We start from the raw sequence: 13,988 nt of genomic DNA on the forward strand, positions 1-13,988 counted from the left end.
ACGCCTTGGACACACAGCAAACAATTGTAGCAAAACAAGATGTGTACGATGCAGTGGTACTCACACGTATGATCAGTGTGACAAAAAAGACCAAGTCAAATGCAGCAGATGTGGTGGAAGCCACTCCTTTGCCTATGCCGGTTGTGATACCATTAGAGAAGAAAAGAGAATCCAAGAAGTTAGAGTAACCTACAACATATCCTATGCTGAGGCAGCAAAGTCCATCCGTACAGACATCACTGTCCATGCAGAAAAGCCTGACACACTTTCTCCAGCACCTAAATTGAAAACCTGCACTCCAAACAAAAAATGGGCAAACACACAAAATGTACACGTCAGCAGTGAACAAAGAAGACAGAATCTGCAACCGTCGTCCAAAAGAGAGGTTTCTACTCAAACCGAAAATGTATCAGTAGCTAGCCAAACTGAACCTATCTCACTATATTTGTTGGCAGATAACTCGCTCATAGAACTACTTATTGGAACACTTCAAATCTGGGAGTCAACTAAAAATAAAGAAATTAGGGAATCAGAAATAAAGTCTCTCTTTGATCACTTATTCCATCAATCAACCAAAACACATCAGGGGTCAGACAAACAGAGAAAACGTGATCCTCAACTACTGGTACATGTACATCCCCGCAGGGGACACAAAGGAAATCCTCTCAGTCCAAAACCAAACAGAGAGGAGCCCCTGCTAAGTCCTCACAACCTGAAACTACAAAACAGCATTGAAAACATCCAATCGGTCAAAAGGGGAAAGTCAGCAAACATAAACATGAATCTTATCCTCGTGGTCTTTATCTTACAATGGAATGCACAATCACTTATTGCGCATGGAAATGAACTCAAGCATGCTATAAATCACTGGAACGACAAACCTGATATAATTTGTATACAAGAAACATGGCTTAAAGAAAGTAAGAATTTCAATCTTCCTGGATATAACATTTACAGATGTGACTGGAAACCTGACCTTAAATCCTCTGGCGGGGGACGTGCTATTTTTACCAAAAAGCCCTTGTTGTTCAAAACATTGCTGACAAAGATTCCCTTTTCCAGTATCAAGTCCTTGAAGTGTATAATAGTGATAAAAGTAAATTAAAAATTATTAATGCTAATAACCCTTGTCTTACTTTGAAGGACGATTCTTTAACCGACATCAAAAATCATACACATGTAAGTAAGAATACTATTATTTGTGGAGACTTTAACAGCCACAACTCCCTCAGGGGAAGCAAAATGACTGATGCCAATGGTAATATCATCGAAAATGTAATGGGCAAACACAATCTTGTCTGTGTTAATAGTGGAAACAGTACTAGAATTAACACCTCCAATGGTACTACTACATGTACTTGCATTGACATTACTATCACCTCTCCAGATCTCGCAGCCAAGAGTAACTGGACTACCTTAGATGATACTTGGGGAAGCGACCACTACCCTATCATTATTGAATTTAATCAAAAATGCCAGTACACTTCCAAAAACTATAACTCTCGTTGGTCCACCAAAAGAGCCAGTGGGGTGCCTTTGAACATGCTTGTGATAACCTTATTACTGAGCCAAGCATTAACCCTAACACTCCTCAGTCCTCCAACAGGTGAAGGATTGAGGAGGGTTAGGGTTAATATTAATGCTGAAGATGCTCATAATGAGTACATTGAGCAACTTACTGAGGCTATCAATCATTCCATCCCGCGTACAGTTTCTCATAAAAAGAACAAAAAGATATCTACTTGATGGTGGAATGGTGACTGTAAAAAAGCTGTTGAAAACCGGAAAGAAGCCCTTAAATTGTTAAGGAAAACCTGTTGCCCTAAAGACCTTATAGCTTACAAACGTACCTGTGCTATTGTTCGTAAAACTATTAAAGCTGCTAAAAGAGATGATTGGAAAAGTTTTGTGATACCTTGAACTCCCAAACTCCTTCCAAAAAGATTTGGGATAAAATTCATCATATTAACAATACGCATACTAAGGTTAACATCTCAGTCTTAAAAGACAGTGACAAAGAGTTTATCTCTGACGAAGATAAAGCTAACTTGCTTGCTCAAAGTTTTGCTTCTATCAGCAATGATCAAAATTACAGTACCTCCTTTTTAAAAACTAAACAAAATGCTGAAAATAATTTTCACCTCAATGATGATAATGAGAACATTATTAATGAACCTTTTACTATGTCTGAACTGGAAACTTCCATTGATGCAGCAAAGTGTACCTCTCCAGGTAAAGATGGTATCCGCAATGACATTATTAAACATCTCCCTCAAAAAGCACCTGAAATTATTCTCATCATTTTCAACAAGATCTGGAGTACTTCCCAGTGTCCTAGCCAATGGAAAGAAGCCATACTTACTCCTATTCATAAACCCGGCAAAACTCCTACCAATCCTAAATCTTACCAGCCAATTGCGCTCACCTCCACCTTCCACAAAATAATTGAGCGCATGGTCAATAACAGACTTATTTGGTACCTGGAGAAGCACAATTTAATCATCAGTCTGGTTTCCAGAAAGGGAGAAGCACCAAAGACCATATCATTCATCTTGAATCTAGCATAAACAAGGCTTTTGCCAACAGAGTACTTTGTACAAAGTACTTTGGCGGTCTTCCTGGATCTTAAAAAAGTATATGATATGCTAAGGCCCAAAGGAATTGTCATCAAACTACAATCACTTGGAATTAGTGGGCGCATTACCCGATGGATCAATGACTTTCTTACAAATCGGAAAATCCAGGTTAAAAGAAGTAACACTTATTCTGAATCATGTACTGTTAAAAATGGCACACCCCAAGGTAGCGTTATTAGTCCAACACTCTTTAATATTGCTGTTAATGACCTTTCTCAATGTATTAATGGAGTTAATATCTGTCAATATGCAGACGACATAGTCATATGGAAATCCAATAGAAACATTAATTTCATTACCAATAAGATCCAATAAGATCCAACAAAGTCTCAATAACATTTCCTCTTGGTGTGGAAAATGGGGCTTTAAAATATCAACTCCCAAGACCTACGCTGTCCTATTTACTCATGAACGAAATGCTTCCTCTAAACTGAAGATAAGTAATTCTGACATCAAATTTCAAAATTTAGCTAAATTTCTTGGAAGGAACGCATCAACTATGTCGTCAAAAGATGCAAAGCTAAACTTAACATCCTCAGATGTATTAGTGGAACTGATTGGGGATCAGACTGTTGTATTCTCTTTCACTTGTACAAAACTCTTATCAAACCAATTCTAGAGTACGGATGTGAAGCCTTCAACTCAGCGGCTTTAGAACACAAGCAAAAATTAGATAGTATACAATACCAGGCTCTGAGGATATGCTGTGGAGCACTGTATGGAACCTCGTTACAGAAACTGCAAGTAGAGTGTGGAGATCCTCCTCTTTATCTCAGCCGTAATTATTTTTGTAATCTATATAATATCAAACTGGATATGCATGCTTCTCATCCTAATAAATACGTCCAAATAGACTGCTGGCAGACACTCCTTTGCTAAAAGATGGAAAAACAATCCATGCCAAGCTCCAGTTGAAGCCAGAACAGGCAAACTGCATTTTAATACCTTCCCATGACACAATCCTTTTCCTTACTGGCATTATACTAAACCTGATATCTCAACAGAAATTCTGAACCATGTTAAACATATCATGGATATCAATGAAAAGGGTTCCCTTGCTACAGAGATCATACATACGACTTAGGACAACTCACTTCACATGTATACAGATGGTTCTGTTGACCCAAATAATAACACTGTGGGATGTGGTTTATACATACCTCAACTTAATTATTCTAAGAACATCAGATTAAACAACGAAGCCTCTATTTTTACAGCGGAACTCTTTGCCATTTTACTGGCCCTTGAATGGATTGAAGATGTTCAGCCTATGCAATCCTGTATATTCACAGATTGTCTACATGCTATACAAGCTATATCTCGGCCTATCCCAAGAAACAAATTAACTTGTGATATTCGGCATACACTTATTAACATTCAAAATCAGGCTAACAAAGTTATTTTTAAATGGATACCAGGACACTGTGGAGTTTGAGGAAATGAACAAGTTGACCAGATTGCTAAAAAGGGTACTAAAAAAACTATTATGACCATAAACTTCCCCTTTCTCTAACAGAAGTTAAACATCAACCCAAAAGTTGCATCAAGCAATAGTGGCTACGAGAATGGAAAAATTCTAAAGCTTTTTTACTTAAAAAAATTTAACCCATTGTTTCCCTTAACATGAACTGGTGGAACCTCTCACGCTGGCAAGAAGTTCAGATTCACAGACTCCGGCTTCATATGTGTAAAAAGCTAAATAGCTTCTATAAAACAAATCGGTAAACACGCGAACGGACTTTGTGAAACACGCAACACATACGACAATGCTGAGCATTTTCTCATAAACTGTAACAAATATGTTAGTGCCAGGGGAAAACTTCAAAAATCATTAAAATAAAATCCAGATCAAATGACGCTTAAAAATGTTTTAAACTCAAAATATAATATTCCCCACTTACTGAAATACATCAAGGCTACTAACAGTAACATCTAATATGAACATGCATGCTCATACATACATGTAAATTTATCCATATTTGCCCATGCTTTCTGTTGTGATACATAGGTCAAACGATTGGCTGGACAGAGCGCTACCTATCAACACCTGGAGTATGCAGCCTGCGAACATACCGGCGGAGCACGGGCTCTTAAATTGCATGGGAGACGGCTGGCTTGCAGGACACTGTAGCATCTCCATGTCTGGAGAATCGTTAATGTCATATCACCCTCATAACATCCTTCACTTCCCAGTCACTCTACTGATTGGCTGACATGTTTTTAACATTTCATATGTAGCTCTTCTCATCTACATGTAAGCCTTGTCCAGTTTCTTTTTGAATGTATGCATGTATAATTATCTCTCTTTTATTCGGTTTCCTCCTACATATCCTACAGTACACGCCTCCCTTTACAGAGTCATTTCTCAATTCTTTAGTTTTCAGACTTGTCCTTTCTTTTCTTCTTATCCGTCATTGTTCTCAAAATTCAAGCCTGATGTCTTTACTGTGAGGAAGATTTCTTTGTGACTCAGCTACTGTATTTGAAGTACACAGAGGGCACAACAGTGCCAAAGGTGCCATTAATCTTACAACAACAACATCTGCATACTATCAAAGGAAATGTGCCAAATTGAAAGACAAAAAAGCAGTCTATAGAGGGAAACTCAGACAATCACAAGAAGAAAAGGTCAGTTTAAATCAAAGGATCTTATAGCATGGCATAGCAGCGCAAGATAGGGAACTTCACCTTGAATACACGTAAGATGTTGTAATCGCATTGGCACCATTTGAGCCAGCGATACACCTGTGCAGTGCACACTAATGCACAGGCGCAGGCGCCGCGGCAGCCACGTGCACCTGTGCCAGTGCATTACTATAAACCGCGCAGGCGTATAGCTTGTTCAAATGGCGCCCATGGTGATTACACCTTTTAGGCAGAGTTATCCATCTTGCGCCTTCGACGCTATACGATCTTTGGTTAAAATATTGGAAACATGAAAAAACTTCTGAAGAAAAAAAAAGGACCTGAGAGATGAAAATGAAAGGTTTCAATGTCTTTTTCAACAAGCTTTCCAATGATACCAAAGTGAATACAATCCAAACTGTCAATTTATTATTGCTAGTTTGAGTGATTGCCATGAATATGCAGTACACAATAAAAACTGGCAGAATGAAACTTTGAACATGTATATGTACCAAGAGTCCTTTAATGTACATGTAGGCCTAGGCTTTGTAACGGGATTATGTGCTACAAACAGGTTCAGATGGCAATGACAGGACACGGGTGACAATACGGATTATAAACAAATGCAAACACGAACGATTAGGTTTATTCAGAAACGTGCAATCAGCTCACAGGAGCCATCTTGCTAACAACCGCAAAGCTTTTCCCATAATGCACTTGACCATGAATAATTAAGAATTGAGTGCACAACTGGACAATTAATTAATACATGTACATGTATGTACAATTACACCGCTACAGCTTGTACAAGTACATGTATGATGTAGGCCGTAAATCGGTTAATTTCATGAGTTAATGAGCTGATTTAAGTATCATCAGATTTCTCAATTCATCAGCTTTCAAATGATACCAAGTTTGTTGGGGTCCCTTCAGAAACTAAAGATGACATCGGACTCACTACATAGGGCAGGGGCCTGGGCTTAACGTTACATTATAAGCCTTATCGCAAATACTGCAAGGGTGATTTTGCACAATGGTAGAAAGGCACTGTGGGAAGGAAAAAGGGACATGCAATAAGGTTTATGTACCGTTACTGAGTATTACTATTAATAGGCCTATTGAGTATCCTATTGAGTAATGTACGGAACTCTTTCCAGTGCCCAGGTCGGGGACCAAACCACAATCAAACACCGTCCCTAGTTTCTGCTTATGTCACTAGTTCAAGGAGCATTTTTGGAAAATCGCCACGGTAAACATAAAATCTGCCACTGTGAATCGATGGAGATAAATAATGGCAACAATTCTGTGCATAAAGTAAACTTCAGCAAAGCTTCATGTTTTTTCATGTAAACGTTTTCATCGGCAGAGTTGGACACGCCTGCCTGCTGAATTTGACACATCCAGTGCAAGATTTGACCCCAAAAATATCTTTGATCCACTTTTATAGATACCAAATGAAAAGAAATTTTCATTTAGATCTTGGGTAGCATGTTTCCTGTAAAGTTGATCGATCAGAGGAATTTGTTTTGAAGATTTTGGCTGATAAAGAAATCGATGTTATCTGCGAACCGTGATCTAAAAATAGTTCAAAAATTATGTCATCGTTTGCACATACGAGCGGCGTATGCATAGTCTGGCGTCGTTGCTTGCTAGTTTGTGGTGTGGTCCCCGACATGGTGCCCAATTTCCGGACATCGCAACAGTGACGGCTAGACAAGCTTTCAAAGAATAAAAATACCTGAGAATTTTCTGGACCAACTTTGCTTTATAAATCAACTATAGTCAGTCTACCTACCTTCTCGGTCGAGGCATTTTCAATTGGTTTCCTTAAATTGCCTCCAACCATGCCCTCAGTTCAGCGCTATCAAAAATTCCGCCACGACATGAACGCTTGTTGCTCCGCGCATGCGAAGTACCGTGATCATTTTCCCTATCAAGTATTTTGCCCTTTCGCGAACCGCGGACTGATGAGGTTACCAGTCTGAAATAGCGCCCTCTCTTTAGTCGAATCTTGTTTGGGACAATTTTTGATCTAAGGCGCGGTCTCTTCGTGCCCTCATTTGATAGTCCTTGTTGGAACAATGGCTAACAAGAACAATAACCCCAATGAACTCTTCTGAAATTGTGCACGACTATTTTCGCGGTTGGGAGACGTCACTGATGAGTCTTGATTCTCAGTGGCATAGCTAGGATTTTACTAGTGGGAGGCACCAGCATCATATGGGGGTACCAGCTTTCAGTAGTGTGCTTTTGTTTTTTTCAGTGGAGGGGGCACCGGAAATGGGGGGGGTATCCACTCAAAGGGGCAAAATAGTGTTGCAGTCTATGGCGGAAAATCTGAATTATTGACAAAACTCATAACCTTTACATCAAATGTGCCTGAAATTTCACTTTTTATGCGCTATGAATATCTACCACACTGTAATGAAAAGGTTTCAGTTATTTTTATCATGTTGCGGCAAAAAAGAGGAAAACATGCAAATCCCTATGGTTGCCCCTTTACCCAGACATGAGCGCAATAAATGGAACACCCTTCGACTGCGAGAATGTATAAAGACAGTGAGCAAGGCAAGCACAATTCTTCGTACTTAAAACCTTTCGTGGTGGTGAGCAGCCAGTGGTCAGTAGCTGGTGGTCAGTAGCCGGTGGTTTAATATAAGCAGCTGCAGAGGCGTTTACATGTCTTTGGGCCCGTGGAATGGATGTTTTCAAAAATGACTATCGATCCAATTCTTGTCATCTGTGAAATCTTCAACCCCATTGCCATAAAGGTTAGAGTACCGTTTCTAGAATGCTGGCGCTGACAAATCCTAAAACTAAATAAGAAGAGACGTCACTTACCGTTCTGAACATTCAGTGTGACAGGTTCTTCACCTACTCTTCGAAAATTGAAAAAAAAATCTAGAGAATGGTAGATTCAATTCCAAGCCGGTACCCAAGACGCCAGTGAAAAAAAATCATGAAAATCGGCGCGACAGAATCAAACAAACGTACCGTACGTGGGCACAGTCTGCCCTGCCCTTTTACGTAGGGTAAGTGAATTGACGACAGGACAGTACCCCCCCCCTTCATTTCACGGGACAAATAATCAATGTCCAGCGTTCATTTATCGGAACCATCAGTGCTAAATTGTGGTAATGAGTAAGTCCCCCGTCGAAACTGGCTTCAGAAAGTGATGACAGGATCATTGGATACCATGAAGCCTAGCCACGCCAACGTGTCATCCCTTTCTAGTCTTTGACATGACGGGTGGCACTCTCCCCCGCCAAACGATGAGCTCGTCTCTGCTCTCCCCCATCCCCAGGGAGGTCGCGTCTTCACATCGTCGCCAGAGGGATTTATCAGAGATGTATAGTCCGCGCATCGTTTATTGCTCCACCTCCAACCTGTACGTCTGTGTTTTCGATGGTATATATCGACGGACGTCGGGCGACTTGAGCTGTGTAGGTAGTTTCCCTGTATTAAAAGGGGTACACAACTGGAAAATGGTGTATATTTTTGGTTGCGTGATGATGCTTCGCTTGATCAATGGATGTGATTACCGACCGAACCTTACAGACGACACTGCAGCAGTAGTGCTTGGTAAATCACTCACATACAGACGAAAACAATTCCATTTCACTATTGCCAACATTTCGTTGTTGCCAAACCGAATGGCGCCGTGTGGTAACTTTTCCCCAGTGCTTGTTTGCGTACTTTCTGCCTGAATATTACTAACTGAATTTCAGTCTAACGATCAAACACAAACAACTCTAGGGCGTCGGAGAATCCGATAGGACCTCCTAGACAAGGGCCAATCCAGACCTAAATTTCGGGCACCCAAAGTAATTTTTTTTTTCACTTTTCTGAGGGGTGGGGCTAATTGGGGGGGGCTTTTTACACGCTTTAGAAGGGAAATGAAATGAAGTGAAAAACCTCCTTACGTATTGAAAAACTGCCCTGTTGCCCGATCTGACAAAGCATGGCTATGAAGACCTTCGAAAAATGTGTGGATCTGGAAAAGTTTGAGGGACAAAGATGCAGCTTTCAATTAACTAGTTCTTAGTTTCCCCTAATCTTATCAAAACGGAAGGCGAACCGCAATGTGGAATTTGTTTCAGGGCCGGCGATGGGGCTAAAATATGGCAAAGGACGTGACTCCCTCGTCCATCGCTATGATCTTCCACGACCCATCGACTGTCAAATAGTCGGGAAAGTTGCTCTCGATGTGCTTATGGCGGTCCCTCGTCCACTGATTAGTGGAGCTAAAAACAACCTGGGGCAAGCTGGCTGACGATAGATTGATCGTGAGAGTGCAATTCAACCTCTTGGGTGAGTTCGTCGGTTGATGTCTTGCGCGCGTAAGTTTTGGCCATCAACTTCTCAACGGAGGAAGCCAACCCACGAAACGTCCCGTTTCTGAGACGTGGAGTGCCCCAAAATTTGAATTCATTTACTTTAAAAGGAACCCTTTCCCAGACAGGCGTGTTAATTATTAGTAACGCAATTTACAAAAACGCTTGTTTGATTGAGCAAGTACGCAATATAAGTATGACTTTGCAAGGTGTAAATACCAAGTTTTGCGGCAGTCTGAGGAAGCAAGTCTGCCCTCTACAAACTCTACGTGCTTCAGTCTCTATGAGAAGCAAGCATATAAATCTAAATGTGCGCGACATGGACTTCATTTAAATAAATTTTAAGAACTGCTGCACAATGTTGCCCTGTACTCGATAACTTGAACGAAGTGACTTCCATGTTTTGATCGATTCTTTTATTGTCGTACTCCAGTGAGCAAATTATGTGCCCAGCGTGTATGTTCTTATTTCAACTCAATTTGGGGCGTCCCCCGCCGCCTGTTTTGTGTAAATGCTTGCTTTGCTCTTGATTGCACCGGCTCGTTGAAGAACTAGGTGTATGCATTGATATTAAGATCAATGGGAAGTAAGACGAAGAACTATTATTGCACAGGCAGTCTTGTTGTTTTGTAAGGAAACATAGAAATAAGCTAGCAATGACAATTATATTTTTGATAATTTGTTAAACACAAACAGCAACAAGGTCATATGAAGATTCATGAAGCCTACAGCAGTTTTCTTCCCTTGCGCGTTTGCAACTATCTTGGAGAAATTGACCTCGATAAAAATAGACGTGTTGAATCCAACACTTCCACGTGTGCAGTCAGTGACTACACTTTTGGATTGTCTAATCCAGTGTATTCACATTGTTAATTCAGCATTCTCCGAAATCCTCTATTTTTTAAAAGGTTATTTCAACAATTTAAGTGTTAATTATTATAATTTCCCTTGACATTGTTGACTTAACATTTAAAACGTTGATTCATCACTTTAAAAAGTGCAGTCACTGACCGCACACATTGAATCGAACTCCAGCTGTCAAACCGTGTCTACCTTTCTTTTCCATACTCGGCGCTGGCCAGGCGTACACAGCATTAGTCTACATATGCAAGGACTCGTGTGGTTCCATGGTTATTGTAACTGAAGTTTAAGATTAACAATTTGTATACAAGCAAACCTTGCAACACAAACAAAGGGTCACTTTGAAAATTCAACTCCAAACAGCGAGGTCATATTGACCATGGGACGTATCATTCATTGAAACACGCTTCTCACGTTTGCTCAAGTAATCAGTGATTCACTTCACATAAAACAGCCCGAGAGGAAAGACTTTTCACTGGAAAGTGCGACATACTTTCCAGGGCAGAACCAGGTTAATTAACTGATCTCATCCGAGAGGAGGGATCCAAAAATTAAGGTGTTCTCTTGTCTTCACATAAAAATTATTGTTTGTTATGAATTATCATTGCAGTACATTTTGAAGAGAGAATTTCAGTCGGTTACACCCGTGCCTATTTTACGAGCCGTACAATAATCACAGTTTGGAACTGTGCCTTCATTTGTGTTTCCAGTCACGACAGTCTGCACTCAGAACTTAATTATGAAAACCCGCGCAAGGGGTCGAGTCTCCAATATAATAAGGGGCCTACATCTGATTGAACATGGCGAATTGTAAAAATCAGTGATCATGGCCTAGTTCATGCATAGTAGATACGCTTTCTCCCTCCTTCGAAAGTCGAACTGGCCGACTGATTCAGCTGGTATTCTGTGTACATATACATGTATGGCTAGAGGTCGCTGGTTCCAGATTCGCTTTGGCAGACCATGGTGTTTAATGCGGAATGTGCTACAACCATATGCGCACTGTGGGGGGGGGAGAGAAAGGACAGGAAAGATACAAAAACGAAAGCAGGAAAGAGGATGCAAAACCACTTATTTCTGTGAAAAAACCTCGGAAGTGACCCCCTCTATCGCTGACGGTTTGTCAGTTAGCAGTTGATGAGTGTTCCCCCCCCACTCCTCGAAAAGTTCTGCACCTCTTCCGGCGGCGCCCATGACTCCAGCAAGGATCAAAGAAGACATCAACTGTGATTATAATAAAAAATATCCTGGAAGCTCTGTTCGCACGCTACCCTAGCTTTAAAAGCATGCATACCACCCTCTGCGAGAAACAATTCATCATGATTTTTTACTTCACAAGTTTTATCTTGAATCAGAACAACGGTAGATTGTTCTCAATGCGAGACGTTTTAGATGATTGGTGGAGGCAAGTGCACTGGTCCTTCACATGCGTTAGTTTGCACACTTGGTGCGCTGAAGAAAGGGCCGGTAGAAACTAAAAACGAACTGGTTTGCAGGGGCGGATCCAGGAATTTTTCCAGGGGGATCAGGCCAGAGATTTTTCCTTAATGTCTCATTTTTTGCGGACAAGCTTAACGATGATGAAACACTACACATGGCATACATTTGAAATGGTGTTGGCGCATTTACTTTAGTTATTTTTTTTTATCATTATCCCTCATTTTCCCCACTTTTTGTACCCCCCATCCCACCTGATGGGTTGAATTTGCCGCCACCAAAAGTCTCCCATTAATTAAAATGCCTTATGAGCACCAATGTGCATTCAGTTATGTACGATTCAGATAGATTAGACAAGAATCCTGTTTGTCTTTTCGAAACACTAGAACGGAATGCTTTGAAAATACTGTAACCCCAGCGGCCAGCATATAACCCAATACGGTCACGACCTCTGGTGCTACAAGGGCACTGTGTGCGGACTCTGAGGGAAATACCGTCAGGTCCACCCATAATCCCGACCTCTCTTCCACTTGCAGTCGTGCAGGAACCAGGGTTGTCGATTCGCCTTCGCAGTCTCTGCAGTCGCAAAGGTCCTTTGAGACCCGCCGTGATTTTGTCGATTTCGCACGGATATTCAGGCCGACTGGCGGTGGCTTTATGGATGGAGGGCCACCATAGTATTTTGTTTCGTGCGTTGAACACTTTTGTCCACAGCTCCCCCTCAATCCTTGTACTACTTCAAATACCACACCGATTGATCTGAATTCACTGACACAGGCCAAATACTTAAAATGTGAAGACAAACATGGAGCTGAGGTCCCCTTGGTTTACACAGCCACCTGATCCAATGCACTCTTTCTTGGAGAGGGGTGCACATGGAAAATGGTCGAGTTATTGAAATCCTTCATGGCTATTGCTGGTTATAATACGACATTGAAAAAAAAAACAGAATCAAACCACGGTTTGAAACTGATTATACAATTTTTAGTACTTATGAGTCAGGGCGGGGCGTTCAAAATTGGGTGGGAGGAGCACGGTCCGATCCGTACTCATGTCCATATGGCAGGAAAGCTGGTGAAGCTTTCTTATTGAGCTGTTAAATTAAAAAAATCAGGTTTTGTTTTCAGATTCTCTGAGTTTGACAATATTGTTTCAGATTGAAAGTGGCAATCTAAGTCTCAGCATTGTGAGTCAGTGCTTAACGTATTTCGCTCAAGTCCCCAACCAGCCACACAGATCGTCTCAAACCGTGACAAATTGCCTCCTAATCCCTTTTAAGAATTCCTCCGTGTCCCATTTATAAGCTTTTATTCCCCCAGCGGCATTGCTTGAATTATCGAAGACAACATTATCCTCGCCGAGGCTGAGCTAAACCAAACTTTACCATTCCTCTAGTTGTTCTGTTTACTTTTTTTTTTGCACTTATTCCGTCCACAGTTTGGAGGCGTTTATCGCCTCTTTCTTACTGAACACTTTCATTTCTAAGGTAAGATTAAATCGAGAGATCAGCTTAAAAGCCTACGCTGCCCTGAAGTAAAAATTTGTTTGCGGGAGTTGAATGCAAGGGTAACATCCCACATGTCTGCTATAACTCACTTGGTGAAAAATCTTACCATTATGATAGTTAATTAGGAGTATTAACTGCAATTTGGCCTTTATCAATAGCTAACTGAAAAACCCAAGTGTTAGGTTTCGTTTTAATATAGGCTTTCCCAATTGTTTTAACACCTGTATCACACATATTCCGCTGAAAAAGACTTCAATTCCGTATCGCACACCGTTGTATTCAATTTCTAATTTCGATTTCCAAAAAGCCCCAATGGACTTCATTTTTAAGGTGCAGTGTAATTTGACATTTGTAGCATTCTAATTAGCCCTCAAAGTGGTAATTCGTCTTGTGTGGCGATCGGCGTTGTATCCACCAATCCTCTTCCAAGCAACAGGTGTATATCCCAGGCCCATTTCATATTTTAACTGAGGTAATGGGTAAATGTAAAAAACCTGGCTGCTCTTTTCTTGGATGTTTTCGCAAAATACCCTTCGGCCACGTGTGTTCACGTGCCAGGTTACCACTACACGTCAGTGTCAAACTCGC

The 13,988-nt window shown here is 40.9% G+C and overlaps 1 protein-coding gene across 4 annotated transcripts in view; it reads right to left on the reverse strand.

Moving 5' to 3' along the window:
- The window catches only part of LOC110986414 (uncharacterized), a 35,247-nt gene extending 28,061 nt beyond the window's left edge, over positions 1 to 7,186 (reverse strand). For all 4 annotated transcript variants that reach the window (XR_015424833.1, XM_087134830.1, XM_087134829.1 and 1 more), the window contains exon 1: positions 7,057 to 7,186. Coding sequence is in view for 3 of the 4 variants with exons in the window: in XM_087134830.1 (XP_086990956.1) it covers positions 7,057 to 7,073 (17 nt within the window). In the remaining variant the exon portion in view is untranslated. The remainder of the gene's footprint in view (positions 1 to 7,056) is intronic.
- Positions 7,187 to 13,988: the final 6,802 nt, after the last annotated feature.

Source organism: Acanthaster planci, linkage group LG03 (assembly GCF_054643075.1).
Source record: "Acanthaster planci isolate LZ-2023a linkage group LG03, COTS_SCS, whole genome shotgun sequence".
Classification (NCBI taxonomy): Eukaryota; Metazoa; Echinodermata; class Asteroidea; order Valvatida; family Acanthasteridae; genus Acanthaster; species Acanthaster planci.